This window comes from Phoca vitulina, unplaced genomic scaffold, assembly GCF_004348235.1.
Source record: "Phoca vitulina isolate PV1807 unplaced genomic scaffold, GSC_HSeal_1.0 scaffold85, whole genome shotgun sequence".
Lineage (NCBI taxonomy): Eukaryota > Metazoa > Chordata > Mammalia > Carnivora > Phocidae > Phoca > Phoca vitulina.
This window is the reverse complement of record NW_022589788.1, coordinates 191,889-205,785: the sequence shown is the minus strand read 5'-3', so window position 1 is coordinate 205,785 and position 13,897 is coordinate 191,889. Positions and strand designations below refer to the sequence as shown.

At 44.6% G+C, this 13,897-nt stretch overlaps 1 protein-coding gene across 5 annotated transcripts in view; it reads right to left on the bottom strand.

Moving 5' to 3' along the window:
• Nucleotides 1–7,876: 7,876 nt before the first annotated feature.
• PCGF3 (polycomb group ring finger 3) overlaps nucleotides 7,877–13,897 on the bottom strand; it is a 53,097-nt gene continuing 47,076 nt past the window's right edge. For all 5 annotated transcript variants that reach the window (XM_032395479.1, XM_032395481.1, XM_032395480.1 and 2 more), the window contains 2 exons: nucleotides 12,199–12,279; nucleotides 7,877–11,831 (listed from right to left, as the gene is read on the bottom strand). In XM_032395479.1, coding sequence (XP_032251370.1) covers nucleotides 11,784–11,831; nucleotides 12,199–12,279 — 129 coding nt within the window. In that variant the 3' untranslated portion in view covers nucleotides 7,877–11,783. The remainder of the gene's footprint in view (nucleotides 11,832–12,198; nucleotides 12,280–13,897) is intronic.

The window sequence follows — 13,897 nt, the reverse complement described above, 5'->3', positions numbered from 1 at the left end:
TTTTGGTCATTCAGATAGATGTTTCATGATTATTTTAATTTGCAATCCTCAAATGACATGATTTTTAGCATGTTTTCATATGCTATTTCCTAACTGTATATCTTCCTAGGTGAGGTGTCTGTTCAGGTCTTTTGCCCTTTTAATTGAGTTGTTTTTCTTATTGTTGCCTTTTTTTTTTAAAGATTTTATTTATTTATTTTACAGAGAGAGAGAGAGCACAGCCAGGGAGGGGCACAGGGAGAGGGAGACAAGCAGCCTCCCTGCTGAGCAAGGAGCCCGATGCAGGGCTCAATCCCAGGACCCCGAGATGATGACCTGAGCTGAAGGCAGACGCTTCACTCACTGAGCCACCCAGGAGCCCCTCTTATTGTTGACTTTGAAGTGTTTGTAAGTTTTGGATAATAGTCCTTTACTAGATGTGTCTTTTGCAAATATTTTATCCCATCCTGAGGCTTGTGTTATTCTCTTAACAGTGTCTTTCACAGAGCAGAAGTTTTGAATTTTAACGAGGTCCAACTTACCAATTTTTTCTTTCATGTTTTTGGTATTGTTACCTAAGAAGTCACTGTGAAATTCAAGGTCATCCAGATCTTCTTCTGTGTTATCTGTTAGGAAGTTTATAGTTTTGCATTTTACATTTAGGCCTATGATCCATTTGAGGTTAATTTCTGTGAAGGGTGTAAGGTCTGTGTCTAGGTTAATTTTTTTGCATGTGGATTTCCATTGTTCTAGCGTCATTTGTTACAGAGACTATCTTTTCTCCATTGTATTGTCTTTGCTCCTTTGTCAAAGATCATTGACAAAATTGTGTGGGTCTATTTCTGGGCTCTCTGTTCTGTTCCATTGATGCATCTGTCTGTTCTTTCACTGCACTGTGTTGATTACTGTAACTTTATAGTGAGTCTTGAAGTTGGATAGTGTTGGTCCTCCAACTTTGTTCTTCTTCAATATTGTATTGGCTATTCTGGGTCTTTTGCCTCTCCATATAAACCTCAGAATCAATTTGTCAATATCTACAAGCGAACTTGCTGGAATTTTAATTGGGATTACATGGAATCTATAGATCTAGTTGGGAAGAACTGACATCCTGACAATATCGAGTCTTCCTATTCATTTTTTTTAAAGATTTTATTTATTTATTTGACAGAGAAAGAGAGAGAGAACAAGCAGGGGGGAGCAGCAGAAGGAGAGGGAGAGGGAGAAGCAGGCTCCCCACTGAGCAGGGAGCCTGAAGCAGGGCTCAATCCCATGACCCAGGGGTCATGACCTGAGCCGAAGGCAGGTGCTTAACCAACTGAGTGACCCAGGCACCCCGAGTCTTCCTATTCATGAACATGGAATATCTCTCCATTTATTTAGAGCTTCTTTGATTTATTTCTTCAGAGTTTTATAGTTTCCTCATATAGATCTTCTATATATTTTGTTAGATTTATACCTATGTATTTCATTTCTTTTTGGTACTAATGTACATAGTATTGTGTCTTTTATTTCAAATTCCAATTGTTCATTGCTGGTACTTGTTGTATTTTAAAAATTTTTTGTAAAAAAATTATTATACACCAAGACTTTTTTTTAGTGTACCATTCTATGAGTTTTAGTGTATAGAATTATGTAATTGTGTAATACTTAATGGTGAAATGCTGAATGCTTTCCCCCTAAGATCAGAAACACGGTAAAAATGTCCTCTCTCACCACACCTATTCAATGTTGGAAGTCTTAGCCAGTGCGAGGGGCAAGAAAAAGAAATAAAAATAATATAGATTGGAAAGGGAAGCATACAGACTACATGATTATCTACGTAGAAAATCCCAGACTATTCTAAAACAATGACAACACATTTTATCCCATGTTAAATGTGACCTAGGTCACAGGATAACACACAAAAATCAATCTTATTACTATATACAAGCAATACAAAGTTGGAAACAGAAATTGAACACAATAGCCTCCAAGAAAGAAAGAAAGAAGGAAAGCTTTGAAACTGGAACTCAATCACAAGAGGAAGGTTGGAAAGAACTCAAATACATGGAGGCTAAAGAACATCCTGCTAAAGAACGAATGGGTCAACCAGGAAATTAAAGAAGAATTTAAAAAATTCATGGAAACCAATGAAAATGAAAACACAACTGTTCAAAATCTTTGGGATGCAGCAAAGGAGGTCCTAAGAGGGAAGTATATAGCAATACAAGCCTTTCTCAAGAAACAAGAAAGGTCTCAAATATACAACCTAACCTTACACCTAAAAGAGCTGGATAAAGAATAGCAAATAAAGCCTAAACCCAGCAGGAGAAGAGAAATAATAAAGATCAGAGCAGAAATCAATGAAATAGAAACCAAAAGAGCAGTGGAACAGATCAATGAAACTAGGAGCAGGTTCTTTGAAAGAATTAATAATATTGTTAAACCCCTAGCCAGACTTATCAAAAAGAAAAGAGAAAGGACCCAAATAAATAAAATCATGAATGAAAGAGGAGAGATCACAACCAACACCAAAGAAATATAAACAATTATAAGAACATATTATGAGCAACCATATGCCAACAAATTAGGCAATCTGGAAGAAATGGATGCATTCCTAGAGACATATAAACTACCAAAGCTGAAACAGGAAGAAATAGAAAACTTGAACAGACCTATAACCACTAAGGAAATTGAAGCAGTCATCAAAAATCTCCCAACAAACAAGAGCCCAGGGCCAGATGGCTTCCCAGGGGAATTCTACCAAACATTTAAAGAAGAATTAATATCTATTTTTCTGAAGCTGTTTCAAAAATTAGAAGGAAAACATCCAAACTCTTTCTATGAGGCCAGCATTACTTTGATCCCAAAACCAAAGACCGCACCACAAAAGAGAATTACAGACCGATATCCCTGATGAACATGGATGCAAAAATTCTCACCAAAATACTAGCCAATAGGATCCAACAGTACATTAAAATGATTATTCACCACAACCAAGTGGGATTTATTCCCATTAGTTCCCATTTATTCCCACCAAGGGGGGTTCAACACCCGCAAATCAATCAGTGTGATATGTTACATAAATAAAAGAAAGGACAAGAACCATATGATCCTCTCAATAGATGCAGAAAAAGCATTTGACAAAGTACAGCATCCTTTCTTGATTAAAACTCTCCACAGTGTAGGGATAGAGGGTACATACCTCAATATCACAAAAGCCATATATGAAAACCACACAGCGAATATCATTCTCAATGGGGAAAAACTGAGAGCCTTTCTCCTAAGGTCAGGAACATGGCAGGGATGTCCACTATCACCACTGTTGTTCAAAACAGTACTGGAAGTCCTAGCCTCAGCAATAAGACAACAAAAAGAAAGAAAAGGCATCCAAATTGGCAAAGCGGAAATCATACTCTCACTCTTCACAGATTACATGATACTCTATGTGGAAAACACAAAAGTCTCTACCCCAAAACTGCTAGAACTCATACAGGAATTTAGCAAAGTGGCAGGATATAAAATCCATGCACAGAAATCATTGCATTTCTATACACTAACAATGAGACAGAACAAAGAGAAATTAAGGAGTTGATCCCGCTTACAATTGCACCCAAAACCATAAGATACCTAGGAATAAACCTAACCAAAGAGGCAAAGGATCTGTACTCAGAAAACTATGGAAAACTCATGAAAGAAATTGAGGAAGACACAAAGAAATGGAAAAACATTCCATGCTCATGGATTGGAAGAAAAAATATTGTTAAAACGTCTATGATACCTAGAGCAATCTACACATTCAATGCAATCCCTACCAAAATACCACTGACATTCTTCACAGAGCTGGAACAAATAATCCTAAAATTTGTATGGAACCAGGAAAGACCCCGAATAGCCAAAGGAATGTTGAGAAAGAAAACCAAAGCTGGTGGCATCACAATTCTGGACTTCCAGCTCTATTACAAAGCTGTCATCATCAAGACAGTATGGTACTGGCACAAAAACAGACACATAGATCAACGGAACAGAATAGAGAGCCCAGAAATGGACCCTCAACTCTATGGTCAACTAATCTCCGACAAAGCAGGAAAGAATGTCCAATGGAAACAAGACAGTCTCTTCAACAAATGGTATTGGGAAAATTGGACAGCCACATGCAGAAGAATGAAACTGGACCATTTCCTTACACCACACACAAAGATAAACTCGAAATGGAAGAAAGACCTCAATGTGAGATAGGAATCCATCAAAATCCTAGAGGAGAACACAGGCAGCAACCTCTTGCTAGACACGTCTCCAAAGGCAAGGGAAACAAAGGCAAAAATGAACTATTGGGACTTCATCAAGTGGAAAAACTTTTGCACAGCAAACGGAACAGTGGACAAAACCAAAAGACAACCGACAGAATGGGAGAATATATTTGCAAATGTTTTATCACATAGAGGGCTAGTATCCAAAATCTTTAAAGAACTTATCAAACTCAACACCCGAAGAACAAATAATTCAATCAAGAAATGGGCAGAAGACATGAACAGACATTTCTCCAAAGAAGACATCCAAATGGCCAACAGACACATGAAAAAGTGCTCAACATCACTCGGCATCAGGGAAATACAAATCAAAACCACAATGAGATACCACCTCACACCAGTCAGAATGGCTAAAATTAACAAGTCAGGAAACGACAGATGTTGGTGAGGATGTGGAGAAAGGGGAACCCTCTCACACTGTTGGTGGGAATGCAAGCTGGTGCAGCCACTCTGGAGAACAGTATGGACGTTCCTCAAAAAGTTGAAAATAGAGCTACCCTACGACCCAGCAACTGCACTACTGGTATTTACCCCAAAGATACAAATGTAGTGATCTGAAGGGGCACCTGCACCTCAATGTTTATAGCAGCAATGTCCACAATAGCCAAACTCTGGAAAGAGCCCAGATGTCCATCAACAGGTGAATGGATAAAGAAGATGTGGGGGGTGTGTGTGTGTGTGTGTGTGTAAAATGTAATATTATGCAGCCATAAAAAAATGAAATCTTGCCATTTGCAATGACGTGGATGGAACTAGAGGTATTATGCTAAATGAAATAAGTCGGTCAGAGCAAGACAATTATCATATGATCTCACTGACGTGTAGAATTTAAGAAATAAAACAGAGGATTATAGGGGAGGAGAGGAAAAATGAAACAAGACGAAACCAGAGAGGGAGACAAACCATAAGAGACTCTTAGTCATAGGAAACAAACTGAGGGTTGCTGGAGGGGAGAGGAGTGGGGGGATGGGGTAACTGGGTGATGGACATTAAGGAGGGCATGTGATGTAATGAGCACTGGGTGTTATATAAGACTGATGAATCACTGACCTCTACCTCTGAAACCAATAATACATTATACATAATTATTTGAATTAAAATTTTAAAAATTTTAGGAAAGGAAGGGAGGGAGGTAGGGAGGGAGGAAGGAAGGAAGAAAGAGTGATAGATAAAAAGGCAGCCCAGGGTGCCTGGGTGGCTCAGTTGGTTAAGCGACTGCCTTCGGCTCAGGTCATGATCCCAGGGTCCTGGGATCAAGCCCCACGTCGGGCTCCCTGCTCAGCGGGAAGCCTGCTTCTCCCTCTCCCACTCCCCCTGCTTGTGTTCCCTCTCTCGCTGTCTCTCTCTCTGTCAAATAAATAAATAAAATCTTTAAAAAAAAAAAAAAAAAAAAAGGCAGCCCAAAAGACTTAGGTCTAAATCTAACCGAACATGTATAGGATCCATATGCTGAAAACTATAAAATGCTGATAAAAAATTTAAAAAGACCTACATAAATAGAGTGATTTAACATACACATGAATGGGAAGACTCAACATGGCATATCAATCTCCCCCAAACTGATCTATAGAATTAACATAATTCCAAAAATCTCGGTAGGACATTTTCATAGATACGGATAAAATGATTCTAAAATTTATATGAAAGGGTAATGGAGCTAGGATAGCTCAAGTAATTTTTTATAAAGAAGAACAAAGGTGGATGAATCAGAATACCCAATTTTAATGCTTTCCCTAAAGCAACAACAATCAAGACAGTGTGGTGTTGGCAAAGGGACAAGACACACAGGTGAATGATCAGAATAGAGCCCAGGAATAGACCCAAATACATATGGTCAATTGATCTTTGAAAACTTGCAAAAGCAATCCAGTGGAGAAAGGACAGTCTTTTCAACAAATGGTAATAGGATGATTACTCATCATATGCAAAAAACTGAACTGTGATGTACACCTGTTATGCTTCCAACTAACTCAAACTGGATCACATATAAATAGGAATAAAAGTATAAAATGTTTGCAAGAAAACAGAAAAATATATTCCTGACCGGGCATCAAGCAGAGTTTAGAAATGACACCAAAAGCATAATCCATGAAATAATCCATGAAAGAAAAATACTGACAAATTGGACCTCATCAAAATGAAAAACGTTTGCCCTGCCAAAGACAACGTCAAGAGAATGAAAACACAAGCTGAAGACTGGGAGACATTTTTACAAACCACACATCCAACTTAGGACTTGTATCCGGGATATATAAAGAACTGTCAAAACTCAAAAATGAGAAAAAAAAACCCCTCAATTAAAAAGTGGGCAAAAGATGCATCGTAGATGATGTAATGGCAGACATGCAAATGAGATGTTCAACATCAACAGCCACCAGGGAAATGCAAACTCAAACCACAGTGAGATCCTCCTGCACGCCTATGAAGGGGCTAAAATCAGGGAGGACACTGACAGTTCAAGGGTGTCGGATACCTTGCTGTCAGAAATGCAAACGAGGGCAGCTTCTCATAAAGTTAAATGTACACTCAGCATATGATCCAGCAATCCTACTTCTAGAGAAAGAAAACCTTATGTTCCGCATGCAAACCCATACAGGTTCAGTTGCTCTCTTCACCATCATCGAAAACTGAAGGCACAGAAGATTCGCGTGAACCGGCAAACTTTTGCAGCCAGTGTCGACTCTCCAGATGATGACCCTTTCATGTCTGACTGTATCAGAAAGGCGACTGCCACCAAAACCTCTGACCAGGGCAGAGCACCCCGCCCCCCGCCCCGGCCTGGACATAATAAGCACTTTATGCACAGAGAGCTGACCTGCACTGGACCAAGTCTTCATCCCAACCGCTCGCTCACAGGCTGACTTTGCGTTTGGTTTGTTAACATCTTATCCCCTTGTATCTTGTTTGTTGTGTCATTTTTTTTTTAATGTACTCTGGTTTGTGTGAGGTATATGAAGCCAAATAAAATGTGTAGTGAAATGTCATTGAGTTTGGAATCCTAAACCTGCTTTTATCTTGCTTTACAACTGAATAAAGCTGATGTTTTGGGAAAACACAGCCCGCGTGTGCTCCTTAGCGTGCTCATGACAACATACACAGATAGGTATATGCATGTATCTTTTGCCGCTTCTGCCCTCTAGAGAACCCTGACTAATATCCTAACAGGGAAGTAAAATACTGTCAGTCCACCCACCACGGGGACTAGCAGGTTCTTTTTTTAACAGTATTTTCATTGGCACATGGAGCTCTAAACCAAAGTGAGTTCTCCCTCCAAGCCAACAGATGAGTGGCGCGGACGTTACACATATTCCCGCCAAACCTTTGGTACCAAACACTGAACCAGATTCACTGAAGTTGTGCAGATCCGAGGGCTGTGTGGAGTAGAATGATAAGCCACTTAACCTGTGCAGGCTCAGGACAGGGTGAAGCAGAGAACGGTGTGTGGGGTGTGGTATTTTCCATTACACTATCTTAGGCTCTCACAAGTATTTTACATTATATATAAAAAAAACCTAAAAAAAACCCCCCAAAATGAAATATTTTAGATTATAAATTTTAAAGAATTTAAAGAATTTTAGGTAAGTTTTTCTTTTGCTTTTATTACAAGCATATAATATTAATTGGCAAAACACTGAGTACAAGCTTCACTATCATAAAATCAAAACATTTAAGCAATATTCCAAAAAAGATTTTAGACAAAAACTAGCCACCAATAGTACAAAAATTACACACCAACACAAAGCATAAAAAATGTAAACTTTCAAATTAAACAGTCAAAAATATGTATCTGCGTTGTCATCTCAATAAACCGCGACACGTGTGACGATCAGGCTAATGGCGGCTCACACCCCTGGACCCTACGTCATTTGAGGAAAAATGGTTTTCTTAGACCCAATTAAGTTGTCAGAATAGACATTTACACTAATGCTACACACATTTTAGGGGACACTCAAACTTCAGTCCATCCTTCAGACGCGCTCACGGACGTGGTGAACCGCGGACGCAGGCGGGGGTGGGGGTGGGGGTGGGGGTGGGGGTGGTTGCCCGGGCAGAGCCTCCTTGGTGGGCTGGCGGCTGGCAGGGACAGAATCTTTGTGAAGATTATGGCTAGTTTGAGTAATGGTTTTCTAATCTACTCATCCCAACTTACGCAGTTTGTTTAAATACCAAGGCAAACGAGCACACTGGCTTATCAGGCTAGGGTCCCACGTGATGTGGTGGGCTGTGAATGATTTCCTGAGGAAACAGAGAAACTGGATTTGTTCTGATTTAGCTATCTGCGCTGTTTACTTTCAACGTCTTGAGAACGTATCTAATATTCACGTATAAAGTGAAAATCAGCTGGCTCGTTCCTAGAACATTCAATCCAATGACACATTTTAAATTGCTGTCAAATGCCCTCCTGTGTGCTCTGAGGAGACAATGAAATGGATTTCTCAAGACTTCACCACAAGGAGGCACCAGATCTGCGCGCCCCAGAGGGCTCGCCGCCGGTGGGGGGGGTGTAGGGCCGTCCCAGGCGTGGTCGACACGGTGGTGCATCCAGGGCTGTGAGCGCGCAGGGTCTGAAACAGGAGACCCAGGGCGGCCACACACCACTTCACCACCTCACGGCTGCCTGCCCGGTCACGCACCCTAAAATACTCTCGCGCAGGGCGCGCGCGCACACACACACACACACACACACACACACACACATCCCCAAACAGCATTCTTATAACAACAGGGAAAAGAGAAAACCAAATAGCTGAATGTACATATTTTGAAATTCCACCAACATTCCCTTTCGATTTAGAAGAGATGCGACATTACAATTTAAACAGATGTCTAATAAATGCATCTTGGAACCTATTGCACAAAAGCATAAACAATGCTCTTCATCTATATAAAACAAAAACGTACAAATTAAAAGCTACTCAAAGTAAAAAGAAGAAGCTTGCAAAACATGTCACAATTTCATTTTATATGCCTGTAAATAAAGCTGGACCACGGAAACCAAACAATTGGATGGGAAAATATGATAGAAGGCTTAAAATAGAATAAATAATTTTATAAAGTTAAGTTTTCTTTTTTTTAACCCCCCAAATCTTAAATTCAATATTATATATTCTATCTGAATTTTCTATCTTCATGAAAACTGCATTTAGTGAGACCGCGTGCTGGGTAGCAGGTCCCACCGCGGTGACGGTGATGCAGGAAGGTAACTGAACAGGACTTGTGTTACCAGCGTAAACAGTCGTGAAAACCACGTCACAGGAACTCCGTCTGTTAAGAAAGAAACTGATCCTGGCTTTCATGCTGGAAAAAATGAAACTCAGCCTTTTGAAGTGAAATGAAAGCGTGCCAGTGGGGAAGGGACCACGGAAGCTGCCCTGGGACACAGGCTCTGGGTTCCTGTCAGCCGAGGGGCAGGGGGTCCCCGGGGCCGTCCTGCAGTGAAGACAGTCTGCATGAGGAATCTTAGAAAAATAGGTACGTCTGCTGCTGAGGTTTTGTCAGGTTAACACGATTACAAAAGGGGGTCACAGGAGGGTCAGCAGCCAGCCGGTGGTGTTAGCCAGGCTCCGACTATCTCCACCTCTCTGTGTATCGAAACGCGTCCACTTAGCACCATAGCAAATTCAAGTGATTTCAAAGATAGCTACAAAGTTACAAATATATATTATGAGATTATTACAGCGATACTCAGTCTAATCTGAACTGTGAGCTGATTTTGTTTGAATTTGGATGCTTACACTGTTGAACCCTCCCCTCCTCCACCACCCAGGAAAATACCCAAGTTCCAACGCTACACCTAAAACCGCACTGCACGAGCGGCTGCAGAGCGCGGCAGCAGTAATGTGTATGCTGAGGTAGACAGGTAATATTTACTCATACACATCTACTCATTAAACCTGTGGAGTAACTCTAAGACATGATTTGGATGAATAGCAAGCTTAGCGAACCGAACACGGCAAACAGTACTGGGAGTTAATGGGCTTCAGTGAGAGGTGAATGTTGACCAATTCCTAACAGAACTTGTTTTTAGGTTTCTAAAAGGCCTTACATTAGAGTCACTTGGATTCGATTAATTTGAATGCTTTTCTTGTCACCAAGATTAGGTCTTACGTATATGGAAGAGGAAGCAGAGGAAACCCAACCATAACTTTCAAAGCAAGTGTGAGAAGAAATCCTAGTCAGGACGGTGACATACTCCATGAACAAAGGAGGTGGGCGGTCACGGACACCGGTGCTGGCGGCCACCTGGGGGGTGACTGAGAAGGGGGAGGAACCCAGAGCTCATGGACAAACGGACGGTGCGGATGGAGAGGACAAGGACGGACACAGAACCCCAGGACAACACTTTCACGGCCCCGGAAAACGGCTGCTTTCTCCTCCTGCCTTTACACATTCCGAGTTACTCTTTTAAAGGGACAAATACTTATGTGCTGGCAGAGTTTATTCACTAATTCCACAAAAATATTAACATGTGGGAGGAGAAAGGGGTTAACAAAGAGTGTGCTGCCTGCGACTGGCATTTCAGGTCATTAAGGAACTGAAAATGCAACCAGCAGACTCCTCTGCTCCCGGGAGGGTGCGCCTCCCCCTGACAGCGGCCTCAGGCGTGGGCGGCAGACGCAGGGCAGAGCTGCCACGGGAGGGCGTGGGCGGCCGTGCTGGGAACCGCAGTCTGCACGCCCGGGGCACCTGCCCTCCTCCGACCCACGGTGCCTTCTCAGGAAAACCCCCCGACAATGCCACCCCCTCTCTTCAGCACGATGAACATGGGAAAGAATTAAGTAGGGAATTTAAGTGGCAGCCCTGAACCATCAGAGCCCTATTTAATACCAGTGATGTTTAAGAACATGAATGGCTCTGCAAACCAGCATTAAGCCGGCCAAGCCACCTCTGGTCTACCCTGCGGAGCCCCGGCCGTGTCCGGGGAGCAGCGGGGGGTGGAGCCCCTCCCTCGCCTCAGGGCCACTGGCCCCAGTGCAGCCTCGGAGCCCAGAGTGACGGGCCAGGCAGGGGGCGAGGCAGGGAGCTGTCGGCTTTTCATGGTTCCTAACGTGGAAAATTAAATACTGTGGCTAACTCATAGTATTAATGGAATGCTTTTAAATTAACCCTTTATATACCTTCTAAGTCTTCAGGAAGCTAAAGGCAACATAAATATTGTCATTCACCATGAAGAGATATTTTTCAATAACTTAGGAAGGGTTCAGTAAACGTACAAGTATTTTTGAGGCTTATCGTGAACCCTAATTCATAAACGAAACAGACAGGACCAGATCTTCAAGGCCTGGAGAGCAGGCACAGGTCGCGTGGCCACTGCTTACCATCTGGTCTGAGGGGCGCCCTTCGGCCGCTGAGGCTGTGAAGTGTCCCGTCGTCTTGTAACCGCGGTGCTGGTAGTGTCTTGCTGAGTGTGAATTCTCTCATACAAAAGTTATAAATACTCTCTATTCAGAAATCTGGTCCCCACCACACCGCAGGTGACACGGCGGGGCAGCGGGGCCCGGCCCGGGGCCGAGCTCAGAGCAGGTCCATCTTGGGTCTGTAGTGCAGCAGGAGCGGGGCCTTCTGTAAGACAAAGGCAGAGCAGGGCGCCCGTCACGACGGCCGCCCTCCCTGGGGCCCAGGTGCCCCGGGGCCTGCGCACACCTGCTGCCCCGCCCGGTCCCCTCGGCTTTCACCCCCTTCTCCGGGCTGCCGCTCAAGCACTCGGGGTCCTGCCATCTGCGTCCTGCATGGGGGGGTCACCTTGGCCAGGAGGGCAGTGCTCACCCAAGGGCCCCGTGTGGCTGGGGCACTGATCATTTCAGAATGACTGCCTTTCTCAACAGTCCCGTGACAGTTCCTTCTAAGCTCTTGGTTGAAAACATGCAGACAAGTAGCTGCCATTTGTAACCGATCTGACAATCAAACAATCCAACCTTCACAGTCTTACCTTGAATCTCCACCTCGTGACAACCACAAATTTGAGCGTGTGGTCCTTGCCCAGGATTTCCTCGTTGCATAAAATGTCCAGCTGGCGGGAGAAGAAGGGTTCAGTCAGGGCGCCAAGGGCACGGCGCTTGGCACCCCTGACCTCCGGGCTGTGCCAGCTACGTCAGTCGCCTGCGGTGACGTGTCCTGTTTCCAGGCGGCCCGGGTGGGGAGTGCTCGGAAGGCCCCGCCCCAACCCACCTGAGGCCTGAGGGGTCCACACCCACCATGCCCCGCCCCCCCAGGGCCCTCGGCTGCGGTCACCCCACGGCAACCGTCTCCCCACCTCAGTCCACTCTTGGCCAAGTTTGTCCCTCTTACCTCAGTGGAAAAAGGAAATGGGTTCTTCAGATGGTCTTTTTCCTTTCTTTTTTAAAAAGACTATTTTTAGAGCAGTTTGAGGGTGAGAGCAACACTGAGAGGGAGGTTCAGAGAGAGATCTCCCGTGTGCCCCCGTCCCCCCACTACCCACATCTGCACTGGGATGGGACATCTGTTACGGTGGACGGGCCTCCACGGACATGTCATCCTCACCCAGAGTCCACAGATGGCCGCAGGGCCCCCCCTGGTGGTGCACATTCTGTGGGTTTGGACACGGGAATCAGGACAGGTGCCCAACACCGCAGCACCACCCAGAGTTGCTCCCCGGCCCCCACGTCCCCCGTGCTCCACCTGCTCACCCTCCTCCCCCAACCCCTGACAAGTGCCCATCTTGGTGCTGTCTCTGTGGTTCTGCCTTTTCCGGGATGTCCCACGGCTGGAATCCTATTGCGTCTTTCCCTCAGTAATGTGCATTTAAGGGTCCTCCGTGTCTTTTCACGGCTTGGGCGCTCGTTTCTCGTGAGCATGAGTGATAGTCCATTGTCTGGGTGCAGCACGGTTAATTTATCCACTCACACACTGAAGGACGTCTTGGTTGTTTCCAGGTTTTGGCGACTATGAATGAAGCTGCTATAAACATCCGTGTGCAGGTTCTGGTGTGGACGTAAGGTTTCAGTTAATGCGGGTGAACACCACGGAGCAGGATTGCTGGACCGCACGGTGAGACTGTATTTAGTTTTGGAAGAAACTGCCAAGTTGTCTCCCACCAGCTGTGGACGGGAGTTCCTGTTGCTCCGCATCCTCACCAGCATGTGGTGGTCAGAGCTCTGGATTTCGGCTGTTCTGGAGTAGCAGCTCATTGTTTAATCTGTTTCCCTGATGACAAATGATGTTGACTCAGATGGTCTTTTAAACTTCTCCCTCAGGACAAGGAGAAGAGGCCCCTGCATCTGCAGGAGGGCTGGGCAGCGGGGCACACAAGGGGCCACGTGGGGCTGGCTCCAAGAAGACTGCCTGACACCGAACCCCACCTCCCCCAGGCAGGCCCCTCACCCTCACCCACGCCGACCCTCTGGATGACCTCACCTTGACCCTGGGCTCCAAATGGCAGCACACGCCACGGACCCCAACCCTGACTTGGGGCCCTGACCTCTTAGTTCACCTTCCACTATGCACAGGCAGTGGCCACAGGAGCCTGTCCCCAGAGGCCGTCCACCCAGTGCACAGCCCCGAGCCCTGCTCCCCTAGCAGCCCCACCAAACACACCAGCTGCCCTGAAACCACACCCTCAACTTAACCGATTATAGAGTCCTGCCTGAAAGCCCATAGGCCCATCCCTC